This window comes from Gorilla gorilla, chromosome 21 (genome assembly GCF_029281585.2).
Source record: "Gorilla gorilla gorilla isolate KB3781 chromosome 21, NHGRI_mGorGor1-v2.1_pri, whole genome shotgun sequence".
Lineage (NCBI taxonomy): Eukaryota > Metazoa > Chordata > Mammalia > Primates > Hominidae > Gorilla > Gorilla gorilla.
The window spans coordinates 57839421-57864811 of NC_073245.2; the positions used below are offsets into that span (position 1 = coordinate 57839421).

The following is a 25391-nucleotide window of genomic DNA, read 5'->3' on the forward strand; positions in this document are numbered from 1 at the left end:
TGTGGGACCATATGACTGTATTATGGTCAATGGAATATGGATTAAAATAATAAACTTTGCTTCTAGGCCTAGCCCTTTAAAAGCTTCTGTATGAGCCCCCATGATACCTTTCTTTCCCCATTGCTGGTTGAATGTAGAGGAACCAGTAGAGAAGCCCCTGGGAGATGACAGAGCTACAGATTTAAGGAGCTACATTCCTTGAATCATGGCAGGGATGACTGCCCACTGACCACCCTCAGTGAAATGCATTGTGAATGAGAATAACCTTTCATGGGTTAACTGTATTACCCCATGAGGTTTGTAAAAATCTCCTTGAATATTTGCTCCAGCAATTAACCAAACTGGTTCATACATGGGTCTAACGGGGAAGGCAGAACTGGGCACCTCTGCCCATGATTGAGTGGGAACAACTGTTGGGACTGCTGAGGATTGCAATGAGAGAAATTAAGTCATAGGGAGGAACTTAAAAAAAAAATATGCAGAGCCCTCAGGTTGATGTAGCAGTTTATTTGACAAAAGCTTCAGGGTAAAGAGGTCAAGGAAATAGCAGAAAGGTTACCAGCTAGAGCCAGTGGGTGTCCCCAGAAGGAAGTAGGCAGCACTCTTCTTAGACCAGATGGTCATCCTTCAGCCCACAGTAGTGATCGGCCGATAGAATCTAGGGGTTTAGCATTGATTTAAGGGGCTCTCTAGAAGAGAAAAGTTAGTCAAAAGTCAAGAATCCTGGGATAAATCCATTTCTAAAATTAATAGCACCCTAGGCCCCAGATAAAAAAAGGACAGCAATTCTTCTGTTAAATCAGAAGTTACCCACTTTTAAGCAATTTCCCCCAAGAAGTTTGCCAACTGAACAGACAGATAGATACCAGGTCTCCTTGGGCCTGGCTGAGAGTAGAGGGCCCATGGAGACGCCCAACTAAGGGGTTAGTAATTGGAACTTTGGATAAAGGAGGGATGTATGAACTGTTGGGTGATATGTTGAGGGAAGCAAAGGGAACTGAATAAGAGTGAAGAAAAAAGTAGAGGACCTCATGTTGGTGTCTTGGTTTATTTTGCAGTGAGGAGCAGCCTAGGTTTGGAGATAGAAGGACATTGTCTTTTGCTGCCTATTTCTTTAACCAGGATTTGGGTGGCTGCGGTCTTTTGAATAGTGGGTAAGGACCAGTGATGAAGCATGCCCAGGCCCTAGCCTTCCCACCCCAACCAACTCACTCGTTGTCTAAGCAGATGTTTCCACAGTAGGTCCAGCAGCATGTATGATTTGGACGTACACAAGTCATTATTTTAGTACACCTTTTCTCACAGTACTTATATGGAGGCTGTACCCAGCACTGCTCAGTTTCTCTTATCATATCTAGAACTGAGATGGAAGAAGTTAGCAGGGTCCGTCTATTCACAACTCAGACAAGAAATCTTTTTTAAGCTTAACAATCCCTTCTGAAACTTGAGCTCCAAGCCACAAAGTATTTCTCTGCCTTCCAAGAAAATCCCTTCCTCAAATTATAACCAGTGTCTTGTCACAAGACCATCCTTGCATGGCCTGTGTTCCTCCATCTACATGTCCCTACAGCATTTCAGACTCTAAAGATAGGACCTGGGACACCCTGACCATATATGACACCAACCACCAAATTTATTCTCATGTAACCTTAGATTTCAGGGCCTGCAATATCCTCTAACTCCAATTTCCATAGCCAATTTGCAGAATGGGAAACTGAGCCAAGGGAGAATAGAAACTTACTTTTTTTCCCCTTCTTTTTTTTTTTTTTTTTTTTTTGAGACAGAGTCTGGCCCTGTCACCCAGGCTGGAGTGCAACGGCACGATCTCAGCTCACCGCAACCTCCACTTCCTGGGTTCAAGCGATTCTCCTGCCTCAGCCTCCTGAGTAGCTGGGATTACAAGAGCACACCACCATGCCTGGCTAATTTTTTGTATCTTAGTAGAGACGGGGTTTCACCATGTTGGTTGGGCAGTCTCGAACCCCTGACCTCGTGATCCGCCCACCTTAGCCTCCCAAAGTGCTGGGATTACAGGTGTGAGACGCCGTGCCCAGCCATTTTTCTCCCCTTCTATTTGTTTCCCTGATGATGCCACCTAAGAAGTCAGTCTCTCCATAAATTTTGTTTATTTCCCTGGCCCACAACCCTCCTGCTCAGTGCCTTTGTTGTCCACATTTTCTTATCATATGAACCCAAACTTTGACCCATTAAGGAGCCTTTATTTGTCTTTTCAATTTTTCATGTTCTAAAAGACTCTTCCCCTCCAACTAAATTAACATTAAATATTACCCTTTTGGCATTCATCAAAGGCTCACCCAACTGAGGCACAAAGGTTCTGAAAATATGGGCTTGGAGGGAAGCTCTGTGTTGGTTTTTCCTCTACTGGTCTGATATTGGAAAATATTATTTCCTGCTAGCTGATGGAATATAGACAAAAGATATGTTCCCTTTTCACATACCTAGTGTTGCTTTCAGAGCTGAAAGAGAAAACTTAAAGGAATTGGGAACATCTAACCTAATCTTGCTTGAATATCTCTACTTAAGGAGAGATCCTTTAAAGCCTGATTCTTGAAATGCAGACCCTGAATCAGCTACAATAGACATCCCAGGACTGGACAGAGCACCCCATCCCTTTTCACACCACCCACGGGGATCTTTGGTCCAGAAGCTTCCCAGCACAGGCAGAAGCATCACAACTCCAGAGATGAACATGATGAGTAGAAGAATCCAGGGCTTCATGGTGCTCTCTGTGTGTGTTTGGGTTAAGTTCTGGCAGAAGGCAAGTCTTTTCCCAATACTGCTAGAGGTAGAAAATGGATTGAGGAGAATAGGGTAAGAAACGGGGAAAGTGCTTATGACTATCATGTTATTCTTTCCCTTTCTAGTACCCAGTAGCATACCAACCAACTCCCAGGCTAGCTTCTTCTCATCTCATATTACATACCCCAGGTTTCTTCTCATCTCATATTACATACCCCTTCCTTTGCAAAATTATTTCTTTTTAAAATGAATTTCTCCTCTCTGATTAAAAACAATAAATCCTCAGATTATACAATTTGTAAAATAAAAAATACAAAGAGGAAATAAATAAGCATTAGCAATTCCACCATCTAGAGATAATCGGTATATGTCTATACTTTTATGTTGTAGTCATTATTTTTATGAAATTGGACACATCAAGTGTCCTGATATTTTATTTTGAAGCATATGAAACATGATGATGTAAAGAAGTTTTAGTGAACATCCTAAGACAAAAGGCACTAAAGCAATTTAAGAGGGAATTACAGATAGATAACAGGACTTGAGAAAAGATGATGGCCAAGAACTGTTAGGGGACTCAAAACTTTAATGCACTAAGATGGTCCAAAGTTGGAGGAATTGTAGAGAAGATTTTGAAGGAAATTTTATTGGTAAAAAGCTTTGCTCATGAAAGCCGGAATGCTGCCTTCTAATTCCAAGTTGAGAGAAAAGGTTTTATGAATACGACTCATTGACCTTGCTATGTGATCCCAGAAGTCTATGGGAACACAGTAGACTTGAATCATGACTGAAGACTTTAAAGGGTGACTTTAAATCTGGCCAAAGCGGCCTGTAGTAGCAGAGAAGAGGGCTCTAATTTGTGAAGTATCTGAACTGTAAATGGCCAGACGACATTTCATGTCTCCAGTGAACCCTTGAAATCTCCCACGAAGGAGTCAAGACCAGAAGCACAGAACCAGCTCATGATAGTATCTATTATACAAGAACTTTCCTACTACTCTTATTGGTCCGTCCTCCCTCTACTCCCTAGGAGACAGAAACTTGCTTTAGTCCAGAGTGGGTGGAGGAATAGAATTACAAAGAGCCAGAGTGGGGGTGGTGGGCGGCGGGGCAGAGAGATTCACCACATCCTGTTCCATAACTGGAGCTTCTGAGGGAGGGAGGAATCCAGAGTTCTGAACAATTTATGTAGTTGTGACTAATTTCATGGGCCTGCACATTTTACTTATTATATTGAGAAGATGTTTCATGACTGGAGAATCACATAAAATTTGTGGAGACCTACCTAAATTTTCCTGAAGAAGCAAGGAAATAAACTAACAATTCTGAATGAAATATACAGGGGAGGCAAAAATATGCTCACATCATACAAGCCATGACAAGAAATCAGTCATACATATTATTATCATTTCCTCATATCATCAAGACCTGAATAGTTTCAATTTCTTCTTGTTATAAAAATGTCCTGATGAACCTCCTTATAGTTAAAGCTTTGGTACATATATTGTTATTTTTATAGCATGAGTTAATGAAGAAAGATTTCTAGGCAAAAGACGTTGTCTTTCCCAGGCTTTGGATAATTGCTGCCACATTTCTCTCACTAAGGGTTAGGTTACATTTCCACCTACCGGATATCAAATGCATGTCCCTCCACCCCTTGTTCTACTCTAGGCTATACAAAGGTAATTTTCATCACCACACTATGTGCTGATGGGTATTTTAAGAGGAAAGAACATGGGCCCCAGAGTCAGATAGGCTTGAATTAGAATCCCAACCCCACCAACTCCTAGCCGTGGAGCCTGGGCCAGCCACATAATCCCCAGAGCTTGGTTTTCCCCATCCATATTACAGAAAAAAATATCAATACTCATCTCATAGGGTCACTGGGAAGATTAAATAATATGTATGAAACACTAAGCATAGGACCTGGAATATAGTATATACTTCATAAATGTTAACTGTCAGCATTAAGCTCAGAATATCTTCCTCTGGATATTTGAAAACTATTTTCAATTACAATTTTTTTCTTTTTACTTTTTTTTTACACTTAACATTTTAATCTGTTTAGATTCTATGCCTCTGCGTGTGGAGGGAGACGGGGAGTTCATTCACTCAATAAGTACTTATTAAGTGCCTAACTATATTCCAAGTTCTGGGTATTGGAATATATTCCAAGTTCTGGGTATTGGAATATAGTGGTGAACAAAACAGACAAAAATCCTCCGATTTATACAGCTGACATTCTAGTTAAACAAGATAAGGAAATGCATAGATAGTAATCAGTGGTAAGGAGAAAAATAAGGAAATGGAAGAAAATAAAATAGCCTCCAGCTGAGTGACAGCTGAGGGGTAAGGGAAACGAGTATGGGAACAGCAGAAAAATCTTCATAAAATGGAATAGATAGACATTTTCTTAATACAAAAATTTAACTATTGCAATCCAAAATCCAGCATTCCACATTATAAAATTGAAAGTACTCCCATTAAAATTAGAAATAGGAAAAAAAGATATGCACTATTAAGACTACTTTTTAACATTATTTTCAAGTGTTTAAGCCACTATAATTAGAAAAGAGAAAAATTTGAACTATAAATAATAGAAGAGTGGAAGAGGAACCTAATTACAATGGAAACTTCCCAGCCTTCTCCCATCTACCCCCCTCATTCTCTATTGCTCCACCTTTCTAGAACCAAATAGGAAGGAAAATAAGAGTCAAAGAAAAGGATAAAATTCTGACATGAATTGCATCATTGCATGAACAAGGCAGTGATTTTCCCTCTGCCTGAAAGTCTTTATATTTGTTCAGAAATTTTCAATGGAGCAAAAGAGATTTCTTTGTGCTGTCCAATGTGGTAGCCACTAGCCACATATGACTGTTTAAACTCATTAAATTAAATCAAAATTCAGTTTCCAGTCATTTCAAGTATTCAATTGTCACATATAGTTAGTGGCTATTGTCCCCAAAGTCTTTCTCTGATGCTTCTCAATCCATTTATACATAGGACGATGGGAACAGTCTACATCAACCTTTGACTTCTTGTGTGTCCTATTTAACATTCTTTATTTCTCAGGCGCAGAGCCTTTCCATCATCACAGAAAGTTCTACTGAACAATGCTGCTCTAGATGAATCCACCAAAATGACTCTGCTCAAAAGCAGAGGTAATACTAGAAAAATTTTAAAGGTGCCAAATTTTTCAGAGGAGACTTTGAAAATGTATTCTCCTCTTAGCTTCGGTGAAACTTGGAAGGTGAAAAATACAAGTTTTAGGCACATGTCATTAGATGTATTGACTTTTAGACAAATCACTTTTAAGAGATTCGAGCAGAGGCAAAAGCAACAACATCTTAGCTTGGCAACTTCATCAAGTCATGCTTAGGTAAGCTGGCAGAGACACAGGTTCTTAATGGAGAAGCTTGGAGAGCAGGAATAAGCATCTAAGAGTAGAACCCCCCACACACAAATATCTGATCTGATCTACAATTTAAGGGCTTCTCTTCTCCTTTCGTTTCTCCCCCTAATCTCCTGCTCTTGCTAGCTAGCAATGGCAAGATACTCATTCCTTGAGCCTGAGTCCTTGAGAACCTCAGAGTGTTCTTCTGATTATGTGAATATACCAGCACATGGCAAGACAGGTGAACCATGGAGATACTCTGTTATCTGCTTACAGCCAGGGATGTGAGGGATGAGGTAAGTGGGTGAAAGTGGGCATGGATTGCAGTAGGCCTCTGGATTCCTGGTACCAGCCCTTTGCATAAAGAAGGACGAATACTGATATACAGTGACAGGAACACCATAAATCCAAAGCATTGGATTCCATGAGGCTGTTTCTTTGTATTCCAAAATACCACCCTAGACCCAAGTTTTCCAGAGCTTTGAAATCTGTTCATTCACACGGCCTCATTCTTACTCTAGTTTTCTTTATTTCTTTCTTGCCCCTTGCCCCTTAAAGGTGTTCAGGAATCTCAGGATGCCTAGTCTCCTTTTTTGCACACCCTCAAGTGTACTAAATGATCCCAGACAAAAGAAACATCATTATACCCAGGCTGGGTACTTCTCAACTTCTCATATACAGAGTGCTGTGAATTTTTTGGTCATCCTGAGACAAACTGCAGGACAATTCAAAGAGCCCCCAGGATCAGAAAGACACAGAACTACTGCTCTCCACCAATCTGGCTTTCCAGATAATGTTAAAGAGGGGAGTGTGCTGGATTTAGTGTCAGGAATGCTGAAATCTTTAGTTTCTGTCCCTTTTACCTATGGAACCTCAGACAGCTCATGTCACCCCCTCTCAATTTTCTTATTTGAACAAAAGAAACAATAATCCCTACCTCACAGGAATAGTGACACCATCTGGGCTAGGAATTAATCCAAGCAAGCCACAAATAGAAGCTCATGTCTCAAGACCTTTTTCCCCACCTACCTCTGAAGGTGTCTGCATTGAGTGTCTGTAGTAACTGGCTGACAGCTCTTTTGTCTGGCCTTTTATTATGAAGTTGTTTGAAGCGGGGCTCAAACTGGGGGCAGAAGAGCAGAAAAACAATGTTCAAAGGCCAGGAACTTAATGGTGATTTTGGTTGTGACTGATTTTTAATTTCTACCCAGAAACTACATGTTGGCTGTATCACAGATTCTTTCCTTTGATATTCACCCATCCAGACGTACTCAATTTTCTAAGGTGCAGGTGGGATCTTCTGATAAGCTGGGAAGAACATTGTGTACCTGGATTGCAGCTCAGGCCACCCCCAGCAGACCCAAAGTACATGTCCCCAAAGTCTCTCAAATACATCTCAGTCCATTCATATGTAGGAAGTTGGGAACAGTCTACATTGACCTTTGACCTCTTGTCTGTCCTATTTAACATTCTATCTTTCTCAGTATTGATTCTCTTTTACCAATAAAATCATAACAAGATCTCCCACCAAATGCCCTCTGACTTTTATGTGGTTAAAAAGAGACTGAATAGGAAGAATTTTAGAAAAAGTAGATGACCACCTAGCAAATGAAGGAAGTGACGTGACCAAATCCAGCACCAAGTTCTTGCCATGAGCTTGTTGGTTGAGGTGCAGAGGGATTTGTTCACCAAATGTCAGGAAAGGGCATTATATTGGGCACACAATACACATGATTTGGAGATCACTAGCTCATGAGAAAAGAGAACAGTCAAGTGGGCAGGAGGCAGGGACTTCCAAGGGGTAAACCTTCTCTCAAAGCCTGTCTGCAGGAATATTATATACAGTGACAGGAGATGTCAATATAAAATTCTTCCTAGGATACAGGCATACCTCGGAGATATTGCAGGTTCAGTTTCAGGCTACCATAAAAAAGATAATATTGCAATAAAGTGAGCCATGTGCACTTTTTTGGTTTCCCAGTGAATATGAAAAGTATGTTTTCCTGAAGTCTTTTATTTATATATTTATTTAAACTAGAAAATGAAATATTTAATAGTTGAAAGTTGTTTCTCTGAAAAAGCTAGTAAAATTTGCAAACTTCTGATACAAATCTGTATATGTTTCAGTATACAACTGTACCTCTTTCATATTCTAAACAGTTTCTAATAGTTTTCTTATGATGAATTTCATTATTACTTATTAAAATATTAAAAAGGTATGTTTATGCTGTAGTCTGTCAAGTGTTCAATAGCATTATGTATAAAAAATAATGTGCATACCATAATTTTAAAATACTTTACTACTAAAAATTGCTAATGATTATCTGAGCCTTCAACGAGTCATCATCTTTTTGCTGGTGGAGGGTCTTCCCTCAATGTTGATGGTTGTTGACTGATCAGGGTGGTGGTTGCTGAGGGTTGGGGTAGCTGTGGCAATTTATTAAAATAAGAACAATGATGTTTGCCACATCAATTGATTGATCCTTTCAAGAAAGATTTCTCCATAGCATGCAATGCTGCTTGATAGCATTTTATACTCAATAGAACTTCTTTCGAAATTTCAGTCAATCCTCTCAAACTGTGCTGCTGGTTTATCTAAGTTTATGCAATATTCTGAATCCTTTGTCATCATTGCAACAATGTTCACAGCATCTTCACCAGGAGCAGATTCCATTCAAAGAAACCACTTTCTTTGCTCATCTATAAGAAGCAACTCCTCATCCACTCAAGTTTTCTCATGAGATTGCAGCAATTCAGTCACATCTTCAGGCTGCACTTCTAATTCTCATTGTTGATAGTTTCATCACATTTGCAGTGACTTCCTCCACTGAAGTCTTGAAACCCTCAAAGTCATTTATAAGGATTGGAATCAACTTCTTCCAGACTCCTGTTAATACTGCCATGTTGACCTCCTTCCATGAATCATGGTATCTAGAATAGTGAATCCTTTCCAGGAATTTTTTAATTTACTTTGCCCAGATCCATCAGGGAAATTACTATCTATGGTAGCTATAGCCTTACAAAATGTATGTTTTAAATAATTTTGACTTAAAAGTCAAAATTATCTCTTGGTCCATGGGCTGAAGAATGAATGTTGTTAGCAGGCATGAAAACATTAATCTCTTCATATAGCTCCATCAGAGCTCTTGAGTGACCAAAATCTTTTTTTCTGAGCAGTGGGCCTCAACAGTGGGCTTAAAATATTCATTATACCATACTGTCACACAGTCTTTGCTGTTTCATTTATAGAGCAGAGCAAGAGCAGAGTTAGCATAGTTTGTAAGGGCTCTAAGATTTTTGAAATGATAAATGAGCTTTGGCTCATTATTACTTTAAGTCACCAGCTGCATTGGCCCCTAGCAAGAAAGTCAGTCTGTCTTTTGAAGTTTTGAAGCCAGGCATTGACTTCTATCTATGAAAGTTCTAGATGGCATCTTCTTCCAATATAAGGCTGTTGTGTCTTCACTGAAAATCTGATGTCTATTGTAGCCACCTTCATCAATTATAGTTGACCCTTGAACAAAATGGGAGTCAGGGGTACTGAACTCCTGCACAGTTAAAAATCTATGTATAGGCCAGGTGCAGTGGCTCACGCCTGTAATCCCAGCCCTTTGGGAGGCCAAAGCGGGCAGATCACAAGGTCAGAAGTTCGAGACCAGCCTGGCTAATATGGTGAAACCCCATCTCTACTAAAAATACAAAAATTAGCCTGGCATGGTGGCAGGCACCTGTAGTCCCAGCTACTCAGAAGGCTGAGGCAGGAGAATCACTTGGACCCAGGAGGCGGAGGTTGCAGTGAGCGCAGATTGTGCCACTGCACTCTAGCCTGGGTGACAGAGAGAGACTCCATCTCAAAAAAAATAAAAAAATAAAATCCATGTATAACTTTTGACTCCTCAAAAACCCAACTACTAATAGCCCACTGTTTTAATTTTAGAGACAGGGTCTTGCTATGTTCCCTAGGCTTGTCTCAAACTCCCCGCTCCAAGCGATCCTCCTTCCTCATCCTCCCGAGTAGCTAGGACTACAGACACACACCACCATGCCTGAAATGTTTTTTATTGAGATGGGGTCTCACTATGTTGCCCAGGCTGGTCTCAAACTACTGGCTCAAACAATCTTCCCCCACTCAACCTCCTGAGTAGCTGAAAGTATAGGTGTGCACCATCATGCCTGACAAATAGCCTACTGTTGACCAGAAGCCTTACTAATAACATAAACATTTGATTAACACATATTTTGTATGCTATACGTATTTTGTGTACTATTTACTCTTACAAGAAAGTAAGCTAGAGAAAAAATGTTATTAAGAAAATCATAAGGAAGAAAAAACATATTTACTATTTATTAAATGGAAGTGGATCACCATAAAGGTCCTTGAGGATGTATAATGAACCTGCACAGTTCAAATCTGTGTTGTTAAAGGGCCAACAGTATCTTAGCTGGATCTTCTGGATAACTTGCTGTGCAGCTTCTCCATCAGCACTTGCTACTTCACATTGCCCTTTTGTGTTTTAGAGAGGGCTTGTTTCCTTAACCCTCATGAACCAACCTCTGCTAGCTTCAAACTTTTCTGCTGCAGCTTCCTCACCTCTCTCAGCCTTCATAAAATTGAAGAGTTGGGGTCTTTCTCTGGATGAGGTTTTGGCTTAAGGGAATGTTGTGGCTGGTTTGATCTTCTGTCTAGATCACTAAAACCTTCTCCATATCAGCAATAGAGCTGTTTTTCTTTCTTATCATTCCTGTGTTCCCGGAGTAGCACTTTTAATTTCCATCAATAACTTTTCCTTTGCATTCACAACTTGGCTGTTTGGTACAAGAGGCCTAGCTTTCAGCCTATCTCAGCTGTTAACATGCCTTCCTCGCTAAGATTAATTATTTTTCTAGTTTTTTATTTAAAGTGAGAAATGTGGGACTTTTCCTTTCACTTGAACATTTAGAGTCTGTTGCGGGGTTATTAATTGGCCTAATTTCAATATTGTTGTGTCTCAGGGAATAAAGAGGCTGAGAAGAGGGAGCAAGACTGGCAAATGACCAGTCAGAGCACACACATATTTATTGTTCGCCATGTCCTATGGGCACAGCTGGTGGCACTCCAAAGCAATTACAATAGTAACAACAAAAATCATTGATCACAGATCACCTTACAGATATAATGATAAGAATAATAATAATAAAGTTTGAAACATTTTGAGAATTACTAAAATGTGACACAAAGACATAAGTGAGAACATGCTGTTGGAAAAATGGTGCCAAAAGACTTGCTCAATGCAGGGTTGCTGCAAACCTTCAATTTGTAAAACATGCAACATCCATAAAGCAAAAATTAATTAATAAAGCAAAGTGTAATAAAATGAGGTATGCCTGTATGTTGAGTGCACTGAGGGGCAGGAAGTATATGTCTGGACTCCAGGGACTTGGCTGAGGAAGGTGGACCAGTACAGAGACAAAGAGCTTTGGAACCAAGGTAAAAAGGTGTGGGAACAAACTGAAGGAAATTTTGACAGGGACTGAAAATGGTGCCAAACCTAAAGTGATTGAATTATGGATTTCTAAGATATTTATTTATATGGCAGGAAAATGATGTTCCATGCATGACGATCATAGTCTTTTGCTCTGTGTGGCCCAGATGCTGGAGATCTGAGGAGCATGTTCACTAATGAGTAGCTGAGGAGCGCCAAGGACTCCTGCCACTCATGATTCTGGATCAAGCTATGCAGAATTTAGGACAATCGGGGGGAGGGGGGAGGGATAGCATTGGGAGATATACCTAATGCTAGATGACGAGTTAGTGGGTGCAGCGCACCAGCATGGCACACGTATACATATGTAACTAACCTGCACAATGTGCACATGTACCCTAAAACTTAAAGTATAATTAAAAAAAAAAAACGAAAGTAGAAGATTAAAATTATGCTTCCCTAAAAAAAAAAAAAAAAAAAAAGAATTTAGGACAATCTGTACACTCTTCTATTTTAGTTAAGAATTTCCCAGTGCAGTATCTGAAATACTGTATCCAATAATTCTATATCCAGCAAAGCTATCCTTTCCTGATAAAGGTAAAATAAAGACATTCCCAGAAAAACAAAGACTGAGAGAAGTTGTTGCTACCAGGTCTGCCTTTCAAGAAATACCAGTGAAAAGCTTTAAAGCTAAAAAGAAAAGACATCAGGTAGTAATGAGATCTACATTAAGAAACAAAGAGAACAGATAAAAGTAATTATGTAGGTAAATATAAAATCTGATATTAATAATTTTTAACAGATTGGAATAACAACTGTATAAAACAATGATTATAATCATTCAATTGTATTGTTAGGCTTAAAACATAAAGATGTAACATACATGAAAAATAGCACAGCTGGGCGTGGTGGCTCATGCCTGTAATCCCAGCACTTTGGGAGGCTGAAGCGGGTGGATTACCAGAGGTCAGGAGTTTGAGAACAGCCTGACCAACATGGTGAAACCTCGTCTCTACTAAAAATACAAAAAATTAGCCAGCCGTGGTGGTGGGTGCCTGTAATCCCAGCTACTCAGGAGGCTGAGGCAGGAGAATTACTTGAACCCAGGAGGCGGAGGTTGCGGTGAGTCGAGATCATGCCATTGCACTATAGCCTGGGTCACAGAGCGAGACTCTGTCTCAACAAAAAAGAAAAGGAAAGAAAAATAGCACAAAAGAGGGAGGAAGGCAGGCATGTAAGTATAGTTATGATCATCCAGTTTAAATACTTTGTAAGTATTTTTAAGTATGAGAGCCATGGATTATTAGGTAGTGTTATTTGTTTTTCAGACATATGGGATTTGCTTTTGGTATTGATTTTCTATTTTCCTGCATTTTCAAAAGAAAATATTGTATGGCATTAATCATTTGGAATTTTTTAGGCTTTCTTTGTAACCTAAGTCATTGTAACTAAGCACTCAAACCTGCTCAATTGGGCCGGGTGTGATGGCTCACACCAGCAGTTTTGGAGGCAGAGGTGGGTGGATTGCTTGAGGCCAGGAGTTCAAGACCAGCCTGGCCAACATGGAGAAACCCCGTCTCCACTAAAATTACAAAAATTAGCTGGGTGCGGTGGCACACACCTGTAATCCCAGCTATTCGGGAGGCTGAGGCATGAGAATCACTTGAACCCAGGAGGCAGAGATTGCAGTGAGCCAAGAGAGCACCACTGTACTCCAGCCTGGGTGACAGAGTGATACTCTGTCTCAAACAAAAAAAACTGCTCAATCTACAACTTTGTATAGATAATTTATTTTCATTTATTGAGGCCATTTTGTGTGTATGTGTGTGTGTACACATATATACAATTGTTAAGGTTTCTTGATCTGTTTTTCTTTACCAGTATAAAATATTCTTGTCTAAATTGTGTCATGTCCTCTATGTTGAATGTTAATTATATTATATGATATTTAAATTGTTATATCATCTTTCTTTTTAATTCATATTTGGTGGGGCATCCTTTTTTATTCCTTTATTTTAAATTACTTGTTTACTTTTGGGAAACCACACATTGTTAAATCATTTAAAAATTTTAATCTGAGAATCTCTGTCTTTTAATAAATGTCTCTAACCCATTTACCTTTAATAAATATTCTTATAGAAAATAATCTTATGTTAGGGCCTATCTCTGGCATCTTATTTCATATTTTTAATTTATCATGCTTTTTAAATATTTGTTTTTATTTCTCTCTTCAGACATCTATTGGATGAATGAAATATCTTCTACTATTTTAAAAGCCATTATTGTATTCTGATCCCTTAGAGGATTTTTTATTTAAGCCCACATTACTTTTCCACATAGACTTAAATATTTCTAAAACTTCTAAGTTTTCCTAAAACAAGACAGCTCTTTCAGTATGCTAACTGTTCCCTTTAGTTTACCTTCTGACCTTGTTGATATTTTCTAGACAGTTTTTAGTTCATGATTATAATAGATATTGGTGTTCTCTTATTCTATCTCTTCCTTCCACTTTCTTCTTAATCCCTAAATTTTTAGACAACACCAAACTTTATGAATTGACTTCTCACTATGCAAAATTGTTGACATGGCAGGCCTGCAGTTGCTATCTTTAAAAGTCCTGCATACAAGGTTGGCTCTTGGTTGGCATCCATAAGCCTGAATTTTGAGAAAGTTCCCATTGTTCTCAGAACAAACAAGTATGGCTCACTGTGCCTCAACCGTTTGTACAAACAACTTGGTTTATGGTAGATATCTGCTTTTATTTTGGGAGTCTGGAATTTTGGTACATGCTAGGCAGAAGCTGCTATATGACCAGCCCCCAATAGAAACCTTGGACACTGTGTTTGTCTCTCATGAGCTTCCCTGGTAGACAACACTTCACACATGTTGTCACAACTGATCGATGGGGGAATTCAGCATGCTCTGTGTGACTCCACTGGTCATTGGGAAAAGACACTTGGAAGCATGCACCTGATTTCCTCTGGACTTTGCCCCTTGCACCTTTTCCCTTTGTTGACTTTGCTTTGTAGTCTTTCACTGTAATAAATCATAGCTGCAAGAAAAACTATGTGCTGGATTCCTGTGAGTCCTCCTAGTAAAGCACTGAACCTGGGGATAGCGTTGGGAATCCCCAGCATATTCACTCATATTGCCCATATACTTTTGTATAGTGGTTCTAGATTTATTTTCCTAGTGGAGCACATCCTTCAAGCAGGCTTTCAAAAAGGGTCTTTGTGTGGTAAGCATTCTGATGTTTCGTATGTCTTAGAACAATTTTATTGTGCCCTCATAGTTCAGGATGTAAATTTTCACTTGAAAAGTTTTTACCTTAAACATCTTGAAAATGCTACTCTATTGATTTCTTGTCCTATTGTCACTATTCGAAAGTCTAATCTCAGTCTGATTATTCTTCTTCTTTGGGTGATCTAATCTTTCTCTATAGAATATTTTAAAATTTATTTGTATTTGATGTTCATACATTTTATAATGTGGCTAGATATGCAAGTTTTCTTTCTCTATTCTTTTATGATCATTTCCAGTCTGAGATCTTTAATAGTTCTTTCATTTGGGGCAACTTCAATGCATTGTTTCATTAAATATTTTTTAACCTGCTAAATCTTTTTCTTTTAGAACTACTATTTGGATGTTTACACTTATACCTCTCACTTCCACATACCTTAATCTTCCTTTTTATTTTGAAACAATCTTAAAGTAGCAGAAAAACTGAAAGTACAGTAAAAATAACTTTTCTTTTCCCTGAAACATTTGAGAGTCAGTTACTTACTGGTGCCCAATCACCCCCAATGCTGTCATGTACATTTTCTATAAAGAAAGACAAGTTCTTCTACATAAACACAACATAGCCATCAAAATCTGGAAATAAATGATGCCAATATCTACTCTAATCTATTTACATATATTAATTATGTCTATTTTATGCATGATTTTAATTAATTCTGTATTATTTGCTATCAGTCATTCAGTGTGAGTGCAGAAACATTTCATGTAAATGTGATGTTCACTGCTAGGTTTGATTTGAAGGCCAAAAGGAAGCATAGGTTTGTTACTCTCATCCCATTAACAGCTCAACTTGATGGGGGAGGTGATGCAAACCTACACAGATTTGTATTGTCAAACCTAAAACAGTTTAGGTTAAGTTAAGCTAAGTGTGCATGTTTGAGAAATGGCTCAGGAGTGAGGGGGAAACTAATGGATGGGACCAGCTGACAATCTAGCTATGAAGATCTGGGTAAAACACCCAGAGAGAAATTCAGAGGAGCCCAAGCTGACACATTTCATTATAATGGTCATACAGTTATTCACCAAGAAAAACAAAATTAGGCCAGGAAAATAGCAAACAGATGGAAGCTTCAAGGATTTGGGGATTGTTACAAAGATCCCAAAATTAATCTGGATTTTGTTGCATCTGTATTTCAGATGGCACATCAAGCAACTCCTCTTATTCTTTTCTGTTTGTGCAGAAAAATCAGATCTGTGGTGTAGGTTTTGGATGTTTTTAGGCCAGGCATGGTGGCTCATGCCTGTAATCCTAACACTTTGGGAGGCCGAGGCAGGTGGACCACCTGAGGTCAGAAGTGGCCAACATGGTAAAAACCTGTCTCTACTAAAAATACAAAAGTTAGCCAGGTGTGGTGGCGGGCACCTGTAATCCCAGCTACTCAGGAGGTTGAGGCAGGAGAATCACTTTAACTCAGGGGGCAGAGGTTGCAGTGAGCCAAGATCATGCCACTTCACTCCAGCCTGGGCAACAAGAGCAAAACTGCATCTCAAAAAAAAAAAGTTTTAAATTGACAAGTAGTAATTTTACATATTTATGTGATACATAGTGATGTTTCAGTATGTATAATGTGTAGTGATCAGATCAGGGTAATTAGCATACCCGTCATCTCAAACATTTATCATTTCTTTGTGTTGGGAACATTCAATATCTTCCTTCTAGCTGTTTGAAATTATATTATTCTTACGTATGCTCATCCTACAGTGCTATAGAACACTAGAACTTATTCCTCCTGTCTAGCTATGACATCGTATCCTTTAACAAATCTCTCCCACTGGGCACAGTGGCTCACGCTTGTTATCCCAGCACATTGGGAGCCTGAGGCAGGTGGATCACAAGGTCAGGAGTTCAAGACCAGCCTGGCCAGCATGGTGAAACACCCGTCTCTACTAAAAATACAAAAATTAGCCAGGCGTGGTGGCACATGCCTGTAGTCCCAGCTACTCAGGAGGCTGAGGCAGGAGAATGGCTTGAACCTGGGAGGCGGAAGTTGCAGTGAGTTGAGATCGTCCCACTGCACTCCAGCCTGGGCGACAGAGCAAGACTGTGTCTCAAAAAACAAAAAAACTCTCCCTATCTTCCCCTTCCCACTATGCTTCCTAGCTTCTAGTACCTGCTGTTCTACTTTTTACTTCCATGAGGTCGACTTTTCTCCAGATATGAGTGAGACTATGTGTTGTTTAATTTTCTGTTCCTGGCTATTTCACAGAACATAATGTCCTCCAGTTTCAGCCATGGTGCCATGAACCACGGGATTTTATTCCTTTTTATGGCTGAATAGGATTGTTTTGTATATTTGTATCGTAGTTTCTTTCTCCATTTCTCGGTTGTTAGACACCTAGGTTGAGTCTGTATCTCGGCTGTTGTGAATAGTGCTGCAGTAAACATGGGGGTACATATGTTGATATGCTGATTTCCTTTCCTTTGGATAAATACCTAGTAGTGGGATTGCTGGGTCATATGGTAGTGGAGTTCTATGTGTAGGCTTTTGAGAAATTGCAATACCGTTCTCCATAGTGACTGTACTAATTTATATTCCCACCAACAGTGTATAACAGTTCCCCTTTCTCCACAAGGTCAACAGCACTTGTTATTTTTTGTCATTTTGTTATTATTGTAGCGATCCTGACTGGAGTGAGATGATACCTCATTATAGTTCTCACTTGCATTTCCCCGATGATTAGTGATGTTGAGAGAACAATGAAGTCATTTTTTTCATATATTTGTTGGTCATTTGTATGTCTTCTTTTGTGAATTGTCTGTTCAGATCATTTGCCCATTTTTAAAATTGGATTGTTTGTGTTTTTGCTGTTGAGATGTTTGAGTTTCTTGTATATTCTGGATATTAATCCCCTGTCAAATGAATAGTGTATTAGTCTGTTCTCAGATTGCTATGAAGATACTACCTGAGACTGGGTAATTTATAAACAAAAGAGGTTTAATTTGCTCACAGTTCCACATGGCTGGGGAGGCCTCAGGAAACTTTAAATCATGTCAGAAGGCGAAGGGGAAGCAAGGCACGTCCTACATGGTGGCAGGAGAGAGAGCTCATGCAGGGGAAACTGCACCTTTTAAACAATCAGATCTCGTGACAACTCCCTCGCTATCATAAGAACAGCATGGGGGAAACTGCCTTTATGATCCAATCACCTTCTACCAGGTCCCTCACTCCACACATGGGGATTAGAGTTCAAGATGAGATTTGGGTGGAGACACAGCCAAACCATATCAAATACTTTGAAAATATTTTCTCTCATTCTGTAGATTGTCTTTTCAATGTGTCGATTGTTTCCTTTGCTGTGCAGCAGCTTTTTAGTTTGATATAATCCAATTTACCTATTTTTGCTTTCGTTGCCCATGGTTGTGAGATCTTATATTAAAAATCTTTTTGTAAGATCATGAAAATGTCCTGAAGTATTTCCCCTGTGTTTTCTTCTAGTAGTTTTACAGTTTCAGGTTTTACCTTTAGATCTTTAATCCATTTTTAGCTGATTTTTGTATAGGGTGAGAGGTGAGGTCTAATTTCATTATTCTGCATATGGATATCCAGTTTTCCTAGCACCATTTACTGAAGAGACTATCCTTTCCCCAGTGAATGTTCTTGGCATCTTTGTCAAAAAGCAGTTGGCTATAGATGCATGGATTTATTTCTAGGTTCTCTATTCTTTTTTTTTTTTTTTTTTTTTTTGAGACAGAGTCTTGCTCTTGTTGCCCAGGCTGGAGTGCAGTGGCGCAATCTTGGCTCACTGCAACCTCTGCCTCCCAGGTTCAAGTGATTCTCCTGCCTCAGCCTCCCGAGTAGAGTAGCTGGGACTACAGGTGTGCACCACCATGTTTGTCTAATTTTTGTACTTTTAGTAGAGATGGGGTTTTGCGATGTTGGCCAGGCTGATCTCGAACACCTGACCTCATGTGATCCACCTGCCTCGGTCTCCCAAAGTGCTGGGATTATAGGCATGAGCCACTGCACCTGGCCCTAAGTTCTCTATTCTATTCCATTAGTCTACATGTCTGTTTTTATGCCAGTGCTATGCTATTTTGGTTACTAGAGCTTGGTAGTATATTTAGAAGTCTTGAAACCTGTTCCCTCCAGCTTTGTTCTTTTTGTTAAGGATTGCTTTGGCTATTCTAGGATGTTTGTGGTTCCATACATATTTTAGGATTTATTTTATATTACTGTGAAGAATGTCACTGGTATTTTAATAGGGATTGCATTGACTGTAGATGGTTTAGGGTAGTATGGTAATTTTAACAATATTAACTCTTTCCATCCATGAGCATGGGAAGTTTTTCCATTTGTTTGTATCCTCTTCAATTTCTTTTATCAGTGTTTTGTAGTTTTCAATGTAGAAGTCTTTTATCTCCTTGGTTAAATTTATTCCTAGGTATTTATTTGTAGCTGTTATAAATGGGATTGCCCTCTTGGTCTCTTTTTTTAACTAGTTCATTGTGCATAGAAACACCACTGACTTGTATGTTTATTTTGTATCCTGTAACTTTACTGAATTTCTTTATGAGTTCTACAAGTTTCTTGGTAGAGTCTAAGTTTTTCTCTACGTAAGAGCTTGTCTGCAATCAGGGTAAATGTGACTTCCTCTTTTCCAATTTTGATGTCCTTTATTGTTTTCTCTTTCATGATTGATCTAACTAGGACTTCCAGTACTACGTTGAATAAGAGTGGGTAAAGTGAGCAGCATGCTCATGGAGGGGCATGGAGGCTCCCTAGCCTTTCCTCTACATCTTGTTTCAGTTCTTAGAGGAAAAGTTTTCAGCTTTTCACCTTTAAGTATATTGTTAGCTGTGGTTTTGTCATATATGATCTTTATTATGTGGAGGTGCTTTCCTTTCATACATAATTTATTGAAAGTTTTTATCATAAAGTGGTGTTGAATTTTATCAAATGCTTTTTCTGTATCTACTGAGATTACCATATGGTTTTGTCCCTGATTCTGTTGATGTGAAGTATCACATTTATTGATTTGTGTACTTTGAGCCATTCTTGCATTCATATGATAAATCCCACTTGATCATGCTACATTACCTTTTTGATGTGTTGTTGAATTGGGTTTGTTAGTATTTTGTTGAGGATTTTTGCACCTATTTTCATCAGGAATATTGGCCTGTGGGTTTCTTTATGCTGTCTAGTTATTGTCTGGTTTTGGTATTAAGGTTATGCGGGCCTCATAAAAGTGAGCTAAGAAGAATTCCTGCTGCATCAATTTTTTGGAATAGTTTGAGAAGAATTGGTATTAATTTATATTTAAAGGGTCATAGAATTTGGTGGTAAAGCCATATGGTTCTGGACTTTTGTTTTGGGGGAGACTTTTTATTACTGATTCAGTCTCCTTACTTGTTATTCGTCTGTTCAGATTCTTCTGTTTCTTTTTGGTTCAGTGTTGGTAGGTTGTGTGTCCAAGAATTTATCCATTTCCTCTAGGTTTTTGAACTATAAAGGATATCACAAAGGATACAGAGGAAGAGGTGCATAAGGTGAGATATGGGGAAAGGCTAGAGAGCTTCCATGCCCTCCATGAGCATGCTGCTCTCCAACAACCTCTAAGTGTTCAGTGGTAGCCACCTGGAAGCTCTGACTTATACATTTTAATTTGAAATTTCTGTTCAGTTTTGAGTAATTGTCTTTTTTTAGACTAATTTCTAATTATTTCCATTATAGTCTGAAACTATGTCCTTTGTGATGTAATTCTTTAAAATTTTGTTCAGACTTTTTTTATAGCCTAATATATAGTCACTTTTTGTACATGTTTTATTTGTGCTTGAGAAAAATGTATTCCTCTAGTTTTTCTATGCAGACTTCTGTATAATTTAATTAAGTCAAGCTTATTAATCATAATGTTCAAATTACCCATCTCTTTACTAAATTTACTACTCTATCAATAATTTGAACGTATAAAGTATAGACCTTCTATATACCCATAAATCCTTCCCCTTATAAATGTCAGTACTTGAGCCTGCCACAATGTTGACTAGACTGCTTTAACAGAAAGCCTCCATCACATAATAACTGAAATACAATATACGTTTTATTTCTTGCTCAAATAATAATTCAAAATGAGTATTCTAAAACAATGGGTATCCTTTTTTCATGTGATAAAAGAAGTCAAGGACCCAGGCTCCTTTCACCTTTTGGCTTCACTAGGCTCTAGAACCTTGTTGTCATCTATACTGAGCTGGTGGAAAAGAAAAAGAGTGTGAAAGAGACTTGCCATCTTCTTAGGGTCTTGACCTAGTAGTGACAAGTCTGTTAGCCAAAATATTTACATTGTGGCACTGGCTGCAAGGTGCTTGGGTAAGGAAAATGCAGCTTCTATTTGAGATGATGATTCTCCTCTATATAATCCCTCTTTGCTAGGATAGTTATGACAGTGTCCAGTCTCTAAATTGTTCATTTATGAGTGGACAAAAAGAAAAACTAGGAAAGAGAGAGACTTTGGGAAGGGTCAAATACCACTCTGTAAACTATAGGTACAAATATCAGAATTTTTGAATTATAAAGGATATCGCAAAGGATACAGAGGAAGGTGCATAAGGTGAGATATGGGGGAAAGGCCAGAGAGCTTCCTTTGAATGTAAATTACAACTGTGGACTGAAGGAGACTGCATTAGGAGTTCAGAATGTCAGAAAGAGGTTCAAATCTTTAGAAATTATCATCATCAGAGGAAGAGGGTGATCTTCTTCCCAGCTTGTATGCCTATTGGGAGTCCAGTGACCCTAGGTTGTCCCCTCTTTCTCCTGTTAGGGAAGAAGAAACATCTTCACTTCTGAGAGTTCATTTCCTTCATGATATTCAAGGTCAGTGACCACCTCCTCCTGGACAGCCTGCCAAGCCTTTGACTGATAGGTCTCTCCCCCTGTCTGAGCTCTAAGATATTTACTATGTTTCTCCATTAGCCCTTCTGTCCCATGCCCTACAATAGTCTCTCTGTGTGTATATGTGTGTTTAAATTTGTATATGTACATGTGTGTATGTGTTTATATACATTTATATATGAAACAGCTACTTACTCTTTCACTCAGGAATTCTAGCTCTCTTAGTCTAAAGAAATCAAAGATTTATAAATAAAAATAATATGACATTCTCTAGATTATTAGTAATTAGTACAATACAAATACTTGATTATTAACATTTAAGTGAGAGCTGTGCAATTATGAAAATCCACATTTTGAGAAATACTTACATGATTAAATAAGGGTGGCAAAAATAGATAACAAAAATTGTTTATATTAAAAGGATTGTTTATATTAAATATGGAGAGAAACTAAAAGATAATGCAATGAAACATCAGTTAATTCTAAGCAACTCTTTTTAACAATATATTTTTCTTTTATTTTTTCCATAAAACATTTGTAATTAGAAAGCAGAAATAAATGATATCTTTCATTCTATCGGCAAGAACACAAGACTGGTTATGTGAGAGGAGGAGGCGTCATTCCTACGGAAGCCCTATCCCACATGACGAAGGACAAGGCCAGGGGCAAGCAAAAGGAGGAAGCAAGGACTCTCTTGCTCTGCCCCGACTTGGCCAGTAGAGGCAGTGAGGAGCTAAAGATCATTCCTTCTTTCCTTCCTTCACTCTCCATAGACAGCTCTACAGGGAAGTCTGTGACAACCTGGCCAGACTTAGGGCTCACGATCTGGTCAGAGTCATGGCACCCCAGACTCTGCTGCCTGTCCTGGTTCTCTGTGTGCTGCTGCTGCAGGCCCAGGGAGGATACCGTGACAAGAAGAGGATGCAGAGTAGGTGATGGGCTGCTGGATGGGTGAGGGGGAATTGGGTAGGGGGAATGGAGGGCCTGTGTCCAGTCTGAGTAGGACCTAGGAGTTGGAAACTCTCTGCATATCCATCTCCGACCACAATGTTGTGTAGACTCTGGACTGTCCCAAACCATGGCCCTCCAGCCCCTTAGCTGGCCCTGGGAATAGTAATGGGAATGAAGAAGAAACCTGCATATTTTGCTGTTCCTTCTCAATACTTAGAGAGAAATGGCACATCTCATAGTGAAAGGTGCACCAGGGCTGAGAATCCAGTGGGGAAAGCAAGACAGTTATTATTTGATTTATGCACATTTGTGAGGAGTAAAGATTCAGAAGTGGTTATGACGGTAGGTGTAGGTGTAGAATGGGTATAAGTGTAGGGAAATAGGACATAAGACAAGCAAAAGTTGGGGTACACAGAGCCAAGTTAAGGTTATTATCAAAGGGGCAAGGAGAGTGGTGGTGGAAAGGGAACTAAAGAAGGGGCAGGAAGACTAGAGACAGTGACAGTGAGCAGAAGAGAGGGAGAGACAAGAGGCAAGTTGATCCTCATCTCTGAATTCTATTATTCAGAGACTAGGAGAGAGTTTGAAAGATGTCTCATGCTTCTTTGAGCTCTCAGGATCAGACTGTAGATTCTTTGGTGGTGACTTCACCAAGGCCATGACTAGTAAGGGAGATGGAGTTCTGATTGCTGGTGTGTGGAGAAGGTCCAGGAGGCCCAGGCATTGTGGTCTAATGGGGTAAGGTGTACAGTGGAGAGACAGGATTTAAAATATGACCAATCACTAGGATTTGGTGATGGGCAGGAAGGTAGTTCTATGAAGAAGGAATCCAGGAGTATCATGACTGAGACCTGGGTTCAAGGGTCTTGGAGGAGGCTTCAGCTTGAGAAAAATGTTCTCTAGGAAGCTGCATTTATTTACCGTTCTATTCTCCTTGTCAGAAACACAGCTATCCCCAGAAATCAAAGTCTGCCAGCAGCAGCCTAAACTATATCTATGCAAACACTTATGTGAATCTCACCGAGACTGTCAAGCAAATAACATATGCTGTTCTACCTACTGTGGGAATGTTTGCATGAGCATTCTGTGAGTGGGAGAGTGGGCTGGGATGTGCATCCTGCTTCCCAGCTCCTCTATCCAAGACTGTGCCCACATCCGAAGCACAAGGACCTCAAGTCACCAGCATAAGAACATCAACAGGAATGCCGCCCTCTCTACTGTCTGAACCCCTTGTCCCCGTCAAATAAACCAGAACAAATGCCCAGGGATCCTACCTCTTTTGCTGCCACTACAGATGATCATTGAGAGCCCACTGTAGCCCCTACAGATGCCCCACTCGTCTTGCGTCCTGGTGTTCAATTTCTCTCCCTGGCTATGCTTCTCTACCCTCCCTCTCCCTCTTTGGCCCATGTATCCCTGCCAGCCCTCAGGATGCCCAGCCCCTTGCTGTTTTGCTCACTGAACCAGAACTCCCAGGGGGACGAACTGCTCATGTGCAGCATCTCCCGATGCTAAGGAGAACATTTCTCACCCTGGAGTCAGAAGGACCCATTAAGCATGAGATGGGTGGCAGTTAGAACCCGAGATAAAGAGTGGGAGGCCCCCAAGCACTGTTTTGGTCTCCTTAGCCTTGGTGCACCGCCATCCCATGCTCCCCAATCTCTGTGTAAGGTTCAGATTACTGTCTATTTATCATTAGGATAATAAGTCCCAGGAAGTCCAGCAAGCCCAAGGCCACAAGAGGGTGAGAGGAAATGATGTGACTGGAAGAGGGTGTTTCCTCTAGGATCACTTTTTCCTCACTTCTCTCCATTACTTGAGACCAGAGGCATCCTAGTGAGAGTGAGTGCCTGCACCAACCCCAAAGCTCCTCCTATCCAGCACCCACCAATATGGCTACTCCTCTGATGGGACCCATTTTGGGCCTCAGGATCTGACACTCCAGCACCTTCCATTAACTGAATAGTCCTTATCTTTCCCAAGCCCTCTTCCTTAGGGGCCGGTTCATTCTCTTTTCTTTAGATCAAGAGGAGCACTAAGGGATGTGGAACAGGTGGTTCATGCTGCTGTTGCTAAGGAGTAATTGGCACAGAGTGGCTATGGGTCTTCCCTGTCGTCCTACTGTGAGTTGGTGGAAATTAGTCAGTGTGGTACAGAATCTCCTACTCTGCAATCGCAACTCCTCTGAAATGATCCTGGGGCTAGATCCAGGGTTGGGTCACATGTAGCTAACTGGGACATGAAGCCAAATATGAAGAGGTTTCAGGAGGACAGGCCATGCCCAGAGGCAGGTGTGCAGTGTTATGCTCCAGTCTAGTGCTTCTTGCTGGGCCATTCAATGAAAGAGACATCAGAGAAGAAAACTTCCTTCATCAGACCAGAGGCTGTGAGCCACCTCTGAGGCATCACCAGGTTCTGGGTATCTCAGGCTTGTCTTCACCTTTCTCAAGAGCTTCCCTTGGACAAGGAGGTCTTAGGAAAGAGATCATGATCAACCATCAACACAGACACCATCAGATGTACTCTGTGGGCTGTAAGGGCATGATCTCCAAGAGACCTTATTTGGTGTTTCCTTGGATAGCCTCCCTTACCAAGCATCCTCTCAAGCCACCCCCAAACATGCCTACTAGACACTACAGGCATATCTTGTTTTATTGAGCCTTGCTCTATTGCACTTCACAGCTATAGCATTTCATA

The 25391-nt window shown here is 39.9% G+C and overlaps 2 protein-coding genes across 3 annotated transcripts; one reads left to right on the forward strand and one right to left on the reverse strand.

The window, feature by feature from the left end:
* Positions 1–487: 487 nt before the first annotated feature.
* Positions 488–24050, reverse strand: WFDC9 (WAP four-disulfide core domain 9). Its single transcript, XM_004062261.4, has 5 exons — positions 23969–24050; positions 7184–7277; positions 2649–2797; positions 1213–1360; positions 488–689 (listed from the first exon to the last, which is right to left on the reverse strand). Exons 3-5 carry the CDS (start codon positions 2737–2739, stop codon positions 659–661), a joined length of 270 nt encoding a protein of 89 aa, XP_004062309.1. The 5' UTR covers positions 2740–2797; positions 7184–7277; positions 23969–24050; the 3' UTR covers positions 488–658.
* WFDC10A (WAP four-disulfide core domain 10A) lies at positions 22506–23962 on the forward strand. 2 transcript variants are annotated; one of them, XM_004062262.5, is made up of 2 exons: positions 22506–22671; positions 23636–23962. In XM_004062262.5, exons 1-2 carry the CDS (start codon positions 22581–22583, stop codon positions 23782–23784), a joined length of 240 nt encoding a protein of 79 aa, XP_004062310.1. In that variant the 5' UTR covers positions 22506–22580; the 3' UTR covers positions 23785–23962. The 2 variants fall into 2 exon arrangements, with proteins under 2 accessions (XP_004062310.1, XP_063558465.1); XM_063702395.1 differs by having other exon boundaries at positions 22581–22671; positions 23654–23784.
* Positions 24051–25391: the final 1341 nt, after the last annotated feature.